Source organism: Spodoptera frugiperda, chromosome 12 (assembly GCF_023101765.2).
Source record: "Spodoptera frugiperda isolate SF20-4 chromosome 12, AGI-APGP_CSIRO_Sfru_2.0, whole genome shotgun sequence".
NCBI classification, from domain to species: domain Eukaryota; kingdom Metazoa; phylum Arthropoda; class Insecta; order Lepidoptera; family Noctuidae; genus Spodoptera; species Spodoptera frugiperda.
Genome location: NC_064223.1, coordinates 9,403,781 through 9,421,626, shown reverse-complemented (window position 1 = coordinate 9,421,626; position 17,846 = coordinate 9,403,781). Strand labels below are relative to the sequence as shown.

The following is a 17,846-nucleotide window of genomic DNA, read 5'->3' as shown; positions in this document are numbered from 1 at the left end:
TAAAGGCGTTGCCGGCCTTTTGGGGGTTAGGAATTTAAGAGTTGTTGGGGAATTAGAGATTTGGCTCCGGTAACCTTACTCACTCAACGAAACACAACGCGAGCGTTGTTTCACGTCGGTTTTCTGTGAGGCCGTGATATCACTCGGGTCGAGTCGGCCATTGTACTGTTTTTTAATGGTTTGTAGAACTGTTGTAATCATGTCAATATTAACTAGCTAGCATCCTTAGAACTGGGGCTGATGCAACGATAATGATGGGATCGAATTTTTAAATATATTTTTTTTTTTTTTTTTTTAGCCCCAGAATTTATTTAGTATGATTGTGCTTTTTTTGTAATATAGGATATAATAATGCAGGCTACTTATTGTATCAATAAAACAAACACAAAAACTTAATCATGTATTGATTTCAAACAACATTCTCACATATTTCACAAGAAAAAACAATCATTAACATAATCCATACAAAAATAATTCCAATCCAGTATTAACTGGTATTTATTAACTGCATCTAATGTAAAGACATGAATCAGTGGAATTTCATTACACATACATCTGCACTTAAAATATGTTTAGTTATATTACATCACAGATGGCGACACTTGTCTATGTGCGGAGGATTCGTGTACAGTGGCGCCATTTTACGTGTACTACTATTTTTTTTAAATCATAGCCCTACGTTTACAAGCATACAAATTCACATGCACCTATCATCCAGACCCAAAATGACAATTTGTGGGTCATACAAAGAGTTGTTCCGTGTATAGTCATGGTGCCAACCAAATGTAGGAACCATATTTGCTTGATGTGTAGTTTACAGAGTTGACAATTTATTAAATATATGTATGTTTAACACATCAAAGAAGGTTGAGATGTTGTTCCATTCTTGGCAACATTCTTAGCTCAACAGATAATAAAGACACTTAAATTCTCAGCTTGAAATTATCAACTACAAGAAAGTTTTCTATTGTATTGTATTGTAGTGTTACCACACTACAATTCGGAAAACTTTAACGGGGTAAAGCATCCAATGACTTCTCTCGCCTTGGGCGAGACCACCCCATTCCTACTCCTGCTCTTTGAACCGGAACTCTGGTAAAGCCGCTAATTAGTCCGCAGCTCAACTAGGAAACTTACATCTACATCTTTATGGAATTGAAAATGGTAGACAAATTCAATCATCAAAAGTTTTTTTATATATTCTTCTCCCAGCAAATGGTACATAGCATCAAGAATGTGATGATTAGTGTATATGATGGGCTATTCTTTATTTCTATTTTTTTACTTATAATTCAGTTGTCTGATGCATTCTCACTTAGTGCAATGACAATCAACCATAGATCAATAACAATAAACGAATCTTTGTACACATTAATCCCTTATTCCATTAGTATATTGGCAGTAACAGTGATAACTCACACTCCAACTTACAATGGTCTTAACTACGTAAAAAAATAGTAAGTAATAGACCTTAAATCTACTTCCTTAAGGGTTATTATTCGCCATTATAATGGTGCAGCCAAGGTCTGTGAGTTGCATATACTCGGCGCCTCCGTCCAGCAGTCTGTGCGAGCAGATAGCCACCTTCTCACTGATCTCACACTTCTGCTTGTTGGTGAGATGGCCTGCAGTCACCACTGTCGCGCTCAGCTGCTCCAGGAGTTGTGATGCGGAGTATGCCTCCATCAGGAAACTGGTGGGTTATTATTGTGTTAAAGAAACCGAAAGGTAGTTTTATTATGGTAAAATATCTTACCTTCTTCAAAAAAATTCTTCTAAATATTTGTCTACTATAAATAAATAAATAATTATAGTGAAACATACTAAATAAAACATGCTTGTATAATAAGCAAAGTTGTCTAACGCATGAAACTTATGAATACGAATTCTGATGTAACTTGAAACTAATTGAGTGTTTCTCGAATAGTTTACGTAAGTTGTAGGTACATTGTTCTTTTTGCATTATAGTAGTTAAATTTCTTGTCTCACATCCTAGCTACGTCAAAATAATTATTGTTTAGGTACTCACCTTTCAACAAATTTCTCCAGTTCACTGTAGTTTTTGACATTGAGGTACTGATTGACAAGATTCTCAGGAACAAGACCGGTTACCTGTTTACCAAAGAAAAAATGTAAAGATATTTATTTTGTACTGATTCTCGTTTTATATTATGTCGCATGTACTGTTTGTGCCTGGTGTTGTTGTACCAAATAAATGTCTTTTCTTCTTTTCTTTATTTTTCTTAACTACATACTTACTGACAGTGGCAAAAAACTTATGAGCTTTATAGCTACTGTTAATAGGAAATAGTCCTTACCATCAAACAACCCATAAGATAAAGCAGGGACACCAAAGGCAAGATATGAAGGAATGGAATTTTATTAGATTATTATTTTATTATTAGATTAACAGGTACTTAACCAAATGGTATAAAACCGGCAATTAGCCAAAATATCTATAATCATACCTCCACAAGTCCTTCAGCAGTGATCTTCCCCAGCAGTCGCTGGCAGCACTGCATGGCGGTGAGCGCGCGCCGCAAGTCTCCCTCACACGTGTCTACTGCCTGGTGTAACACCTCGCCGTCGCCCACATCTACACCTTCTGCTTCACAAATCTCGCGTAATCTGCAAGGTGGAGAAAAGTTAATGATAATATTTAAGAAAGACTACCATGGAGTTACTCCTAGGACGAAGATCCTTTGTACGAGTTTGCATAATGTTTAATGAAATCGAAACGAGAGCACGTTCGGAATTCTGATCGGCCTTTGCGAATCGACCAACCAATAAGATAGCCGAACGAGCTCTTATTTCCATTTTGTTCAACATATTGCAAACTCGTCCTAAGGGTACTGCACAGAGTGGAGTGGAAAGAGAGCAGTGAAGTCTTTGCTCTAAAGTGGGGCAATCACACCTAAAAATAAATAAAGGGAAAGGCCTGGAATTGTATCACTTTTACCTTTTAATAACATTTTCTCTTGATAGAGGCTTGAAGCGGAACTTGGAACATCTGCTAGTGATTGGTGGTATAATCCTGGAGACATAGTTGCAGATGAGACAGAACCGAGTGGTCCGTGTCTCTCGCTCCATGGTCCGCCTCAGTGCGGCCTGAGCTGCAGTTGTCATGGAGTCCGCTTCATCCAGGATCACCAACTTGTATGGGGGACATGGTCGACCACTGGAATTAGTAGAAGATTATGAAATTGATGGTGTACAAAAGATTGCTGGTGTTATGTATATTTATATAAAGATTTTGATAATTCTTTAGGGGTTGATTCAACACTTGAACATTGATAGACACTAAATAATTAATGTCTTCAGTTTTGTACTAGATCTGTTCTGGCAAACTATGGCTAAATAGAAGTGGAAGTTGCAAGGAAATTAGAAAGTTTCATGAATTCCGTGTTCAATTTTGTAAGCAAATGTGTAAAGGAAGGTTCACATCTGGCGTAAATTACGTCAAGAGTATCATCATTCCCACTAGTGTACTCAGTTAAGTGTGAATGGACAAATGTATAGAAAATCACTTGATGTTTTTCTATACATTTGTCTGTTTTGGTGATATGTGACCGATAATATGCGACAAATGTTCCATCAGATTAAGACAGTCAACATTATCTAGTCTAATAAACTAAATTAAGTTCTACTTACTCTGGTCTCTTGCTGCTGACTGTGAGTTGGGCAAAGGTCTTTACTTTGTCCCTGATAACTTGGATACCACGTTCGTCTGAAGCATTCAGCTCCAACACACGGTCCCGAGAGATATCGCCAAACAGCTGCCGGGCGGCCGCAAGTATGGCGCTCGTCTTACCGGTACCGGGCGGACCGTAAAACAACAAATGAGGAAGATCTCCGCCAGATAAACACTCCCTCAACACTTGTATGACTTCCCCCTGGTCCACGATATCATCTATCGTCTTTGGTCGGCTGGAAAATGTATATTTGACTCTTTAGTTCCTTAATTTAGGTTTTAAAAGTAAGTATTTGGTGAAAACTTTACTTACTATTTCTCAACCCATGGTGCTGGCGGCTTTTTCTTGCCTGCTGTTTTTACTCCTGATGAAGACGGTTTGTCCGATGCGGAAAGTTTACCGCTTTTAAGAAAAGCCTGCATCTTCCTTTTTGTACGTTACAGTTCAATATCTGACTAGAATACTAGAATTGAAAAGGAAACAGAAACCACAACTAAAAAGCGCGGTTATCATACGAAAGTCGTTGTCAAATGTCAAATTCAAATGACAAATAATTATAATGACAGTGACAGTAAGTATTAGTGTGAACAACCGTAAAAAAAAAACCGTAAAAGTTTACACAATAGAGTTGTGCTCGTGGTTGTGCTATATGTTCCGGTTAAAAAGTTGTAAAATGCCAATAATAAAAATAAACAATAAGGGAGTTTTATTAAAACGAAGATAAAATTGTTGACTTTATCAGTGTATTTAGATAAATGCCTAATGAATTTTAAATTTGAGGAAATTTCGGTTTATTTAATTATATATACTCTGTGGACAAAGTAAGCAACATTTTAAAGCGGCAAAATGTTATTATGTCAAATTCAATCATTATTTTGTAAACCAAACCAAGTTTTCCTATAAACTACTGTGTAAACCACACAATTCTGTGAGATAACAATAATTTGTAAATAAGTAATCACAATTCTGAGAAAATGTCAACAAGATCAAATTCAAAAAACAAAATCCCTTCACCTCCAGTTCAAAAACGTGTAGAAAACTCATGGATCTTGCTCGTAAAAGGTTTGAAATTGGAACTAATTTCATTACTCAATTAATCAAAACAATAGTTAAAGAGTACAAACAAAAGTTAGATACGTGAAGATAAACTTGTTTCATTTTAATCTTACAGATTCTTTGCTGGAGAACAATAACTTCAACATTGTCACATTACCTCATCCTGCAGGTGGAAAGCCTGTAAAGTATTGTTTAGATGATATAAACAAAAAGATCTACGAAATAATCTCATATGATGAACCTTATAGATCTTGGTTTATTGGAGAAACAGTTAAATCTGATGGGAGCATTCAGATGTGTACGCCTATCCACCCCATATTTTTAGGTAAGGGATAAAACCTCTTCTAAGTTCTGCTTTGGTGTGCATACTAGCATACTAACCGATATGCCAGCTTTTCCTTTTTCTACAATTCTTGTAAAATAAAAAGGAATTAACACTTCCTTGTTTGTGTACATTTTTCATAGTCCCAGTAAGTTTGTACATGTTTAATAACTATATTACAACTTTCCTGAGACATACTAACATATTTTTATCATCTTTCCTAATTCAAATATTATTATTTCCAGTATTACCAAAGTTAAAAGAACAATGTAGCAGTAGAGCGGTACCATTAGAAGACTTATTATCTGAAAAAGGATATGATAAAATCCTTGATTTTGTGCCCAACTTGGACAGTATAGCAGACTTGAAGGTAATTAAATAAATATTGATTTGCAGATAAAATACAATGGCCTCAATACTCAATATGCATATCTGATAAGCAGCAGACAAAATACATACATAAAGATTATGATAATGAAGTCATATTTTTTTTAATCAAAATTAACATCATGACTGCTATTGTTTAAATACATAGATACTATGTTTTACCAAGATTTATGTTCTGGCAAATGAACCAATATTTATCTTCCATTAAGCCATTGACTGCCAAGAGAAAAATGTTGAAGGCAAATCCTCCACTAACATAGATCACTGGTAACCTATGTATGTGGCAGTTAACATGTTTATTTATATAATTGCTATTTAATTTTTCTTTACAGGGTTCACCAGAATTAAAAGCTTATAAATACAATGAAGAGAAGACCATGTCGTGGTTACAAGATAGAGTCCGCAAAGTTTCTAAAGTATTGAGGCAGAAAAATATCCATGTTACTCCTGGAGCCACATCTGCTACTTTTGTAACCAGTAGTCTCAGTAATGATAATGTGGATGAAGGTAAAAAACAGAAACAATACACAGTATATTTAGTTAATTAAAAAATCTTAAGATTTTTTGTATGTACTCAGATTGGTTCATTAATTCGAGCTAGCCAATCAGAGTGCTGAATGTGCTCTCCTTTCCATTACTTAAACATAAAGCAAACTCATGCTAAGGGTACTGTTGTAGCTCAAGTTATCTGTTGCAATGTATACCAACATTTATTAACATTTTGTTAAACTACTCAGTAAGAGACTGCTAGCATCTATTCATCTTATCAGTAGATTTATATAAACTTTTATTTTATATTTTACAGAATTCTTCTTAAAATATGCCTTTGAATTAATATCCGGGTATCTACAAGAAGATATGGTACAAACATTAGAAAAATTATTCAACTTCAAGCCGGACTTGATTGAAACAATTGGTAACAAACGCAAGTCAGAGGTTGATAGTAATGGAATAAACAAGAAAATGAAACGTGAAGATTCTGATGATAAATCTGAGATAAAGATGGAAGTAACTCCTGACAAGAACACTAACGGAATTAAAAAAGAAAAGTCACTGACTGCCAAAGAAAAAGCAATGCAAAAAGCAGCTAGTGGCACAAAGACAATATCATCATTTTTCAAAAAGAAATAAGAATAATTGTCATCAATAAATAAATTATCCATTTTACAAAATAATTACTATGCAACATATTAAATTAGGCTTCATGGCTTACTCACGTGACTGCTCGATATTGCTTGACTAACATTAATTGCATGACATTCGATTCGTTGCACATGCATCTCATGATTATGAGCCCCAGTCGAAGTTCGAAACTATTCGAGCTCCCTCGAACACTTGCGTGAGTAAGCTGTGTAATCTGAAATAAATACATGATCAATACTATTTTGTTTATGTAAATATGTAAATGTATTCACATGTGTCTTGTTTGTTATATCAATTTAATACTACAATAAAAGACTGCAAATGCTTTGTTTACTTTTTTTTATTTAAATTCGTACCTACATATAGGCCACACTATGTCATCAATCTGTACTCATATTATAAATGGGAAAGTGTTTGTCCCTTCTTCACGTCGCAACAGATCGAGTTTGTGACATGATTTTTTCTGTGAAGTTAGTTGGGATTGCAGAATGAGCCGCTACCTTTTCTAACCCCCCACTTTTCTAAGACGGGTGCGGAGTTTGTATGGAACATTCCCAAATTTTCAAGTTGGAAAGCTATAAATTGATATGTGGATTATTTGTGACTAAAAAGTTATTGTAGGTATTATTTATTTTAGGAAATCAGCCCCCAATCCTCTACAAAAGCACTGGCAGAAAGCTAGTAGATAATAATTAGAACAATAATACATAGAAAAAAATCTAAGTAGAAACTAACAAAATTCTCGTAAGGTCACAGAATAATAAGTACAGTAAGGGACAGAAAGTTATAAATCAAAACCTAAAATTAATGAATGCACCCGACAACCTGAGTGGGTCAAATGACTTAGAATGAAATGCTAAAGGTGAGCCATTGATGTATAAAACCCACATCAATGAAGTGAGCAAGCACAGATTGACGAATGCTTAATGCATCACACGAGTGAGTCGAAGGGCGATATTTAAACAACCCGCCATTGAATTTTTGAATGTAGGTGTAGGAAATAAAGATGTCAGCTGATGAATGAATCACGCTTGTGAGTCATTTATGAAAGAAAGCATTTCCAAGAACCCTTGAATTATGATTTCATTGCAATAGGATAAATTAATGTTCAAAATAGGTGAAATTCACACCCTAACTATTAATTTGTCATGAAGTTTTAGTGCGTACTACTTGCTAATTGGTTTGATGCAAGTGTAATAATATTTTATCGGTAATTTCCAAGAAAAAGCATTGGCAACACTGCTTTGGTCGCCATTAACAAACGTCCATCCGTTTCGGACTTTCAGCGGATTTTTGTACAACACGGACATTTAGAAATAATTAAGTGAATCTCGGACACTCCGGACCTTGTGTAGTGAAACTGATGTGATTAATTTTGATATTGTCGTGTCTAAAGACTTCTATAAGTGCTCTATATTCTCAAAATCGCGGCCAATGTCAGCAGGCGTGTCAGATCAGGTATTTCGCATTTACGATATCTCTCTTCAATAATTACACGTAAAAATGTTGTATTGCATAGCTAACATTGTTGTTTTGTTCCTTGTTTCATGATTGTGGCGATCGTAGCGGATGAAAGGGCAAGGGAACCAAGGTAAAGATGGTATCGTTGTGACGTTGCAAAGTGTTTTCTCCATAGGTGGAACAGCGTACCGGTCGGCTTCGCCTTCGGTTCTTGCTGTTGCGATGTTGCGATTAGCATCGTAATCTTTTTAGCTTTCACTTTTATTATTTCATTCGTGATTTTATATCTAGGTAAACGTAATTAACGATAATACAGTGAAAAATGGTATTGTAACTGTAAATTCTGAATGTTGTCAGATGCATGTTAATATTAGGTGAACAGAATGTAATGATTATGTTGTACACCTGAGAGGATGTAGGTGGGTGGCCCACCCAATCAGCCCACAGACATCTATATCTAAAATAACTTGAAAATCTTTACCACCCACACATAATCAATGACTCTGTCTGTAACAATCTTGTTGATTATGTGGGAGAAGAAGTAGCAGACATGTATTATTATGTAGACAGTAAGTTTTTTAATATATTATTATTGCTCTGTCTTATTAGACATGAAATTCCAGTCTGTTCAATGTTATTTCAGTTATTCAGTGTGTATTTGACTCATACAGTTCTGTGCTTCATCATTTGATCTATGGGTGTATTTTACATTCATTATTGTTTTCCTAATCAAGCAATCTGGCAAGCATTTGGTGTGTAAAGCTAAACATGTGTTTTCTTTTAGTGATTCAAGCATTCTCTGATATGTTTTGTAACAAAGTATGGCTGGAACCACCCTTTTGAAGTGATAAAGTTATTTTTAAAACATGTTCAAGATCCACCCTAATTATCTATTTGATTCTACTGTGATAATTTTCAGAATGAATTTACTGTTAAACAAAGACACTTTTCATATAAAAATGTTTGGCACTCATTGTTTATTATCAAAACTACAAAATTATGAATAAACCTCATTATTATAAGAACACAAACATGTAAAGGTGTGTATGTAAAAAGGCTGGAATTTGTCTAACATACACACACAATTTATATTGCCAGTAATATAAGTGGAAGTGAATGCCAAATAGTGATAAAGAATTATATTCATACATATTATTTAAAAACAAAGACATGTATGTATTAACCTGTGGTTTGCCGAGACATAGTTCCAAGCGAGACAACATGCATTTTCTATTGGGTGTCCAATAACAGCAGTTAAGAGATTAATGGATATTCTGTCCAGTGAAAGATTGGCCTGTAGATTATTGCTTTCAGTGATAAGGACTGCCTTTGTTACACATTCACATTGGTTTTTAATCTACTTTCTGTCATTAGCCTATCAGTGCGCTCACTATTGAATAAACACCTCTTCAAATACACAAAAGGTATTGCATGGTAATGGAATGTAATGTAATGGACACCTTATTTTATTGTATGGAGTTCTATACACTCAACAACTTTCATAGTTCTGAGCAAATACTCCTTTTATGACGGCAAATTGACTTGCATTGCGGGTTCGCTATAAATAATCATTGTAGTCAATTGATTACTTCAATTGTAATTAATATAGTGTGTGTAAAATTGAGCATTAGCAATAGAGGATATAAAAACTGGCATGTTGTACATATTCTACAAGTGCTATTAATACCAGTTGAGCGACAAATAGTTACTAAATATTTCTAAAGTCATTAAATTTAATGGAAGTATCTTCTAGGTATTCTTTTAGGCTCTATATTATTGTTAAAAATAATTGTTGTGTGCAGATAACAATTACTGCATGTAAAATACTGAGGGTCAGCTCGGAAAAGGCCAGGAGAAGTTTTAAAATGTATTTTTCTAATGTTTTCATGAAACTGAAATATTTATTACATACTTATGTAGAAATTTGTCCTTACATGTTTGTATTATCTCTTTATGGTTTATAGGTACCTAAATTCGATACAGTAAAGTGAAACCATATGTGGTGTGCGGTAAATAATTCAAATAATGGTATTTTGTTATCAGGTAAAATTCAACCTATGGTGCATGTTTACAGAGACTATTATTGCTTGTATATTTATACAACTTTTCTAGATGACTCATTCATAATTCTAAACAAATCAGTTTGTGCTTCTACATACAATTTGTTATGGTAAAATTACATTTAAACATTGTCTATGTATGGCTTTGTGTTGTGTAGTATAAATGTATCATATTTAAAGAACATCAGGCCAACATCTATTTAATTGAATATTAAGTACACAGTTAATGTGTGAACAAGAAACTATTAATAGCTATTAATGGTAAAATAAATAATTATCATAGATAACACATAATATTCTTCAAATTCTTTCCTTCTAACAGTTTGTTTAGCAAGCTCTATTTAAGTTATGATGATAAAGAAGCAGGGCCCTCGATACAAGTTAGCGAGCACTCAAAATGTACTTAAAGAACATTATTAGTCAATGGTTATGTTTAATGATCAGATAAAACTGGTATTGTATACAGATATTTCTAAATATAAAATGTCTATTGTCAAGTAAGTCTTTGGAAAACCTTATTAAAATGTATACTCGGAGAGTAAAATCCTAAGTAATGAAATAAACTTATAAGTAAGTACAATACATAATCAAAGAGGAAGTTATAATATAATCATTAAATCATGATTAATATCATGATAACCATGATCATGAATAATAACATATTCATAAAGTAATCCTGTTGTTTTCTAATTTAAACGACTCATTAACTAATATTGTTCTAATTCTGGTTTATAGTGACAAATGCACCGAAAGAGCAACATTTAGAAAGCGGCGGCGACGAGTTGGCAGAGGTGTCATGGCGCCACCAGCAACAACCATCGTATGCGCCACCCATCTCGTCTGCGGCCGACCCCTACAGCGTGGCAGGTAGGTACATATGTTTCAACATCTTACCGACCCTGCACCGTAGTACATAGCCAAACACTCAGAGATATCAATTCTGCGAAGTATTGCGCACGCAAACCTATATTAGTCACATCCCAAGCAACTTCAAATATCAGTAAAGTCCCTGGAACGATCTAGAATTGTACTATCTGTGGTCATGCGTCCTGTGTCTAGAGATAGCTCCTAGAGTCCCACAATACTCTTTTATCTACAATCGATTCCCTGTGCCAATATTGGAATAAGGTCAAGTCCACAATTAGTTGAACTTTGACCTACAGAGACTGCATCGATCTCAAAGCCTTCACTGTGTTCACGTATATGTTATCTCGACTGCAGACGAAATGTTCTGGTCTGTGATGTAAATATTTTTATTCATCAGATAACAAAATGCGGGACTCGATTAACAAATTGTGCTAATATGTCTTGAGGCTTATTGTCGTAGAGTGAAATAGATTAGTAAAGAAACATCTTTTGTATCTTGTTGCTTTTAAATTAGTTGTTTTATAACTTGAAAGTGGGAAATTTGTTTAGACACAAATATTTTTCCTTATTGCAGGTTATTACGGTACAACAGCACTTCCTTATCAAGCTTTTGGAGTCGGGGATGGGACATGGTCCACCAATGGAACAGACCCGATGACATTCGGAGGATACAATCCTCACGATTCTTATGGAATGGATGGTAGCTAGTATTCATACAGTAACAAGAGAAAAGATGTCACTATTTTCATCACTTTACTTACATAAGAAAACGACAATACCTCGACCAACACCTTGCTTCTGTTATACCGCATCCATCTTTGTATCAACCATCTACCTTCTTCATCCAATTACCATTTACTTACCATACGTTTTATAACAGCTTATTTAATATTGTCTTTGATCTAAACAATCCCAGCAAGACGTGTTTTTAATCTTTATTGTAATAATTTCAGGTGTGTTTGGACCCTCAACGACACCATTTTCGACAGCTGCATTCGGACAACCAGCGTCGACGTTTAATTATTTCCACGGTAATGGCGACTATTCCACCTGGGGACAACTCGGTCGCGCCAAACAGCAGTATGACGACTACTACAGGGCCGACGGGCTGTACGTGCCCGACGGAATCAAAGCTGTCGAGACGGGGGTGCAGTCACTCTCGCTCGGAGAGCATAAGTCGGAGAAGGACCGCCCTCCGGAACTCAAGGATGTGTCGGGTGGCTCGCAACCCAAAAAGATGACATGGGCATCTATTGCGAGTCAACCCGCCAAACCTGCGCCCTCATCGCAGGGCGGAGCTGTGAAAAAGAAGGGCCCTGGCATGCCACCACCACCGATTATTCCCGGAAAACACAATATGGATATCAGTACATGGGACGCCGGCAAGAGCGCGCCTGTAGTGACGGCACCGCCCCCGCCGCCGATGCAGTCGCCGCCCGTGCCCGCGCCACTGCCCATGCCTACGCCGGCGCCGGCTGCCGCGCCTGCACCGTCGGGACTGCAGCAGCGCGGGCCGCCGCCGCCGCCTGCCTGGACCCACGCGCCCAGAGCTCCGCCGCCGCACGCGACTCACCCGGCGCACTCGACGCCGCAGCCCCACGTGCCGCGCCCACAGCTGGCCGCGCCTGCGGTTCCTGTACCGCAGCCGCCTCCAGCCCCTGCCGTGCCGCACCCTGTGCTGGATGAACTTCGTGTCAAGAATGACTATAATCCCAAGGAATTCGATCTGAGTGCACCTTTGGCTCGCTTTTTTGTGATCAAGTCTTACTCGGAGGATGATATTCATCGAAGCATTAAATATGAAATATGGTGCAGTACTGAGCACGGTAACAAACGTCTGGACGCGGCATACCGTGAGCGCGAGAGGGAAGGTGGTGCAGTTTTCCTGTTCTTCTCTGTGAACGGTAGTGGCCATTTCTGTGGAATGGCGCGCATGACCAGTGCAGTTGATTACAATTCCAATTCTAATGTGTGGTCTCAGGACAAGTGGAAGGGACAGTTTCGTGTTAGGTGGATCTATGTTAAGGACGTTCCGAACGTGCAACTACGGCATATCAAATTAGAGAATAACGAGAATAAGCCGGTGACCAATTCTCGCGATACGCAGGAAGTGCCCCACGCTAAAGGGTTGCAAGTGTTACGTATTATGCACTGCTATTGCCATTCTACATCTATTTTTGACGACTTCATTCATTATGAAAAGCGTCAAGAGGAAGAAGATTCCCGCAAGGTACCCGCTTATCATCCGCAGGACAATAATCGCGAGGAGCATGACAACGGTCGCGGATACGGCGGTCGCAATTATCGTGATTACCGCGACAAGCGAGACGGACGCGATGGCCGGGAGGGTCGTGATGGCCGCGACGGCCGCGATGGTCGAGACGGGCGCGACGCTCGCGACGGCCGAGACGGTCGAGACGGGCGCGACGGGCGGGACCACCGCGATACTAGGGATTCACGTGACCATCGGGACTCGCGTAACTACCGCGACCCTCGCGACCATCGCGACGCTCTCGATTTAGACGATGACGGACATCGGGACTACGATCATAATGATCGCAATGATCCGGGCATGTACCGAGATGGTCCCTTGTCTAATATGTATCGTGACCGTGACTACAACAGACCCAGAAAGGTGGGTAGTATTACACTATAATACATTAATTAATTGTTGCTATCATATATTAAGTAATTAAATATGTAGATGTAGATTTATACATGTATCATACAATGTTATTGTTGTCATGTTTTAATTTGAGCAAGGATTTAGTTTCATCTGTTTCATTGTAAACACGATAAAAACAAAGTTACAGATAGTTTTATTCTTGTCCTTCCCCTTTAATAAATGAAATGTATAATATTGTTTTGTTTCAGGACCGGGACGGTTCACGCGGCCGCGGGCGTCCCCGCAATTGATTGAAGTGCTTGTTTTGTGAAAACAATTTGAGGACTGGCTTCTCCCCATAGACAACTAGTAGTCGACTAATTGGTACCGCATTACATAGACGTATGTATAGTGGACATACATAGACAGAAATTATGTCCTATAATGACGTGGCCGGCGGTTGTTGCGTTCCAACTTGAACAATTTTAAATGTAACATAGATATTATTGATTGTTTTAAACAGTGCATCGCTAAAAAACTTTCAACAAATTAAAATGTGCTAAATAATATTCGTACTGGAAGAACGTTTTAATAAACAAACGCCTAGTGAACAGAACATTAATACCTACAGTCGTCACGCACTAGTTATGCACTAGGTGACGATGAGTGGAATTGTGGACTTTATTTCAAATTTGTGGACTGAATCGATAAAATATAGTAATTTTTATAACTAGAAAATTCTGTGGTGAGAGGAGTTGATCCTATTGTTAGGGACTGGTGAAGTTACAAACGTTGATACAAATATCTACACATTGTGCGCTGACTGAGTGTTACAATAACTTGGCATCAAAGTGTCTATGATATTCATTAAATATATGAAAGCTGATAATATCAGTGGTGAATTATAACTTTTATATTGCAGAAATTGTAATCAAATAAGGTGTGGACCTTTTGTATAAATTTTTTTATATCAATATAATGGACAGTTATGTATGAGTTCTCTCGTGGCATTGAGTTTGGTTTTACTCCATGTGCTGCTTACCTGTTTTACTTAATTTCGATATGGCAATATTATGCATTTGCTGAGAATGAACTAATATTGCAATATCATGGAGTAAAATGACACCTTTATTTTAAATTGTTCTGTGACCTAGTTTGAGAAGATTCTGATCACATAATTATTTCTAAGTTGTAGGTATGTATGGATTGTTCCTTGTTGAATTTTTTAACATGTGTACATATATATTATAAAAAAAGAACTTAACATATTTTCTACTTTTAAGTGAAACTACAGTGTGACGAGAGAAATTGATGACAAAACAAAAAGAAATTTCCATTATAACTTGTTCTGACCTTGATTATATTTTTATTCATGTATCATTTGCCCCCCACCTTAATTTTAAAGTGCCTTTTCGTTTTACAATAAATGAAATATTTTGAATCTGTTCTTGATTTGTGTAGAAGTCTAGGAGTAGTGCCACAATGGTATTTTATTAATACCTAAACTAATTTCTAGTTCATTTTGCTAATGCATTATAGATATGTCCTTTGTTTTACATATTTTTTTAGTTTGTATTCTGTTTTAGTAAGAAAACTGATTTCTTTAATAACATGAAGAATTGATTTTAAAAATTATGTATCTTCTATATGGAATTCTCTTACTTAGAAGTGATACTGGATTAAAGCCTGTCATTGAATTTGTTAATTATTATTTTATCCAGCCATTCATAAAATTATCGTTTGTGTGTCTATTAGATATTAATGTAGATGTTATTAGTTATGTTAAATAGCAGAGAAGTTATTTGTATATGAAAATGTTGTTGACGTTATACCAAGAGACCAGCATACGATATTTTTATTCCATTTTATTCATTATAATGAATGAAGCCGAATCTCTTTATTATTTAGTCGACAGTTTTGATTAAAGTTCCCTATATACCTATAGCGACTAAAGTAGAGACAGTAAAACTGAAAAAAAAGTGCAATAAGCGCATGTTTTACCATCTCCATATAAGTACCCGATAAACTTATGTGACAGATGAATGGTTGATACAAATTACATTCTTAATTTAAATTTATCTGGGACATAGCTGCTATCCAGATATTGTGAAACAGGCCCTAAACTTGAAAAAAAAAGTACTGGTGAAAGTTCTCTGAGTACCTAAGTAATAACATCAAACATTAATCATTTGAATTTCAGAAAGGACTAATTTACGACTCAGGAATTGTTTATATATAAATCGGAAAAAACTTTAATCGACTCGGTTGTTTGAGAACTGAGTAATGGGTTCGATTCCCGCTTGGTTATTGCAGGGTTTTCAAAATTTGTCGGTAGCTCGTTTGATGAAACGGTAAGTAATATCGATATCTACAACAATAGGTTTCTAATAATGGCTTGAAGAGTGGGTGTTATACCTTCGTACAGTGGACAAGGACATGCATAGTATGTAACTATGTACCTAATAAAAAGATTAGAAGAGAGAGAAGTTAAAAATATTACATTCAAACCCATGTCGTGTGTTGGTAATCAATCAAAAATATTTTTTGCTTGTACTTACAACTGCTTCATTTTACAATGTTCTAAAGTAGAATAGGCAGAATAGCTATCAGGAATGGTTTAAACGGGATATACTTTTGCACATGGGATCAACTGGAAATTGATCTAAGGTAAATGAAGATAATGATGTAAGTAATGCTGATATAAATCATGCTTTGATGCTTCTAGGCAACTAGAAGATATCAAGGTACCTACCAAGTTTTTGAAAAATGTAAATTAATAGCAGTATGTACCTACGTAGGAACATATTACAACCTATATAGGTAGGTAGCTACCTAACAAGTCAACTTCATGAGATAAAATAATTAGAAGGAAATTTACTGAAAGTCAATGAAAATATTGTATTTCGACCAGCTATCTTATTCTTCTTCTGACACTGCTTTTCATGGCTATCTACCTTGGTAATCTCTCCAGAAGGACGGTGAAAAATCTCTATAAATGTTTCATTGCAACAACGTTTGGTAGCTTTTGGACGAAAATTAAAAAGTAAACTGTCAAGTAAAAAGCTGTGAAAGTGACAGATGTTATTTCTAAACGACGGAAGCGTTCCGTTCCTATATTTATATTCAAGATTATTGTTCACAACTTTCCCAACAGTATAGTGGCGTCTCTTTTCTTCTTGAAGATTTTTCTGTATAGCGCTGTCTCACTTTTATCTTTATGCTCTCTTTTGTGAATGTCACTTTCATGTAGTAGATGAGTGGAACACGCTAATCTGTGTAAATTGAATATGCGGTGAAAAAATTCGATTATTTTAATAAAAATCTAATGGCTGCTATTGTAAATTAAGTAATTAATTAGTTTTAATACATACATACTATAACATGGTGCGAGAGTGTAAGTGCTTCGTGAATGTGCTCTGCCCTAGGATTGTTTGTTTGTGTTCATTGCCTACGGTCGCGTCTCGTCGGGCCCGTCAGTCGTCTTCGCGTTGTGTCAGTCGCAGTCGGTCGGCTCGAGCTCACCTTGAGTATCGCACTCGTCTCGCATTTTATTTTCGACTTTGTTTAATGGCATAATATCTACGTGTGGTATCAACAAAACAATGCTATTGGACTGTATCGCTGTCAGATAATCGAATAATGATAAGAACAATGTGAAATCAATGTTACAATGAATTTATGTACTTTCGTATTAGAAGAAAGACAGTAGACAGAATCCGTGAGTGTTGGGTCGGGTATATATTTGTAAAAATGAGACATGCATTCGGTCGAAATGCAAAAAAGTGTATCAGTGCAAGTAGATAGTGATTTCGCTTTGTTACTGCCGAGCGGTGTCTACGAAATTAAAAAAATGGAGCCAAGATCGAAGTTACGAAAAGTGATACTGTTCTGTTTACTACTATCACTGTTTGGTATGGTGGCATTTGGATACTTCTGTCCCGATCAGGTGAGCAAATAGACTAATTGCATAGAGATAAAACCTTCTTAGTTACAAACTGTCTACAACAAAATGTTTATGTTTATGTTCATTGTTTGAGGTAAACACACCTACAAATTCCTTGTAATAATTTTGGAACACTAACTTTTTAAATGATTTATTGTCAAATAAAGTTAGATAGATAATGTTATTTTGAAACTATATTAGTTTCCTAATTTTATAATTCTAAAAATATTTCTTATAGTTATAATTTTTAATATGCATCAACTGGATAAGCATATTTACATGAATTAAAATCTAACTTATTTAATAATGA

The 17,846-nt window shown here is 36.1% G+C and overlaps 4 protein-coding genes across 10 annotated transcripts in view; 3 read left to right on the top strand and 1 right to left on the bottom strand.

Moving 5' to 3' along the window:
• Positions 1–387: 387 nt before the first annotated feature.
• On the bottom strand, positions 388–4,234 carry LOC118262316 (replication factor C subunit 4). The gene is made up of 6 exons (XM_035573564.2): positions 4,005–4,234; positions 3,652–3,927; positions 2,960–3,178; positions 2,469–2,628; positions 2,030–2,112; positions 388–1,693 (listed from the first exon to the last, which is right to left on the bottom strand). The coding sequence occupies exons 1-6, from the start codon at positions 4,112–4,114 to the stop codon at positions 1,486–1,488; spliced, it is 1,056 nt and encodes a 351-aa protein (XP_035429457.2). The 5' UTR covers positions 4,115–4,234; the 3' UTR covers positions 388–1,485.
• A 273-nt stretch (positions 4,235–4,507) lies between these two features.
• Positions 4,508–6,933, top strand: LOC118262317 (ribonuclease H2 subunit B). The gene is made up of 5 exons (XM_050697632.1): positions 4,508–4,754; positions 4,864–5,073; positions 5,316–5,440; positions 5,790–5,964; positions 6,263–6,933. Exons 1-5 carry the CDS (start codon positions 4,667–4,669, stop codon positions 6,586–6,588), a joined length of 924 nt encoding a protein of 307 aa, XP_050553589.1. The 5' UTR covers positions 4,508–4,666; the 3' UTR covers positions 6,589–6,933.
• An 830-nt stretch (positions 6,934–7,763) lies between these two features.
• Positions 7,764–15,290, top strand: LOC118262319 (YTH domain-containing family protein 3). Of its 3 annotated transcripts, none has more exons than XM_050697627.1 (6): positions 7,764–8,058; positions 8,167–8,191; positions 10,857–10,988; positions 11,563–11,691; positions 11,942–13,623; positions 13,863–15,290. In XM_050697627.1, exons 1-6 carry the CDS (start codon positions 8,035–8,037, stop codon positions 13,902–13,904), a joined length of 2,034 nt encoding a protein of 677 aa, XP_050553584.1. In that variant the 5' UTR covers positions 7,764–8,034; the 3' UTR covers positions 13,905–15,290. The 3 variants fall into 3 exon arrangements, with proteins under 3 accessions (XP_050553584.1, XP_050553585.1, XP_035429459.1); XM_035573566.2 differs by having other exon boundaries at positions 7,772–8,058; positions 11,563–11,688; XM_050697628.1 differs by lacking the exon at positions 11,563–11,691 and having other exon boundaries at positions 7,766–8,058.
• A 1,543-nt stretch (positions 15,291–16,833) lies between these two features.
• LOC118262238 (heparan-sulfate 6-O-sulfotransferase 2) overlaps positions 16,834–17,846 on the top strand; it is a 70,051-nt gene continuing 69,038 nt past the window's right edge. For 2 of the 5 annotated variants that reach the window (XR_007705809.1, XR_007705810.1), the window contains exon 1: positions 16,850–17,539. Coding sequence is in view for 3 of the 5 variants with exons in the window: in XM_050697630.1 (XP_050553587.1) it covers positions 17,351–17,539 (189 nt within the window). In the remaining 2 variants the exon portion in view is untranslated. Of the gene's footprint in view, positions 17,540–17,846 lie in introns of all 5 variants that reach the window. The other 3 variants (XM_050697630.1, XM_050697631.1, XM_050697629.1) reach the window with 3 other exon arrangements.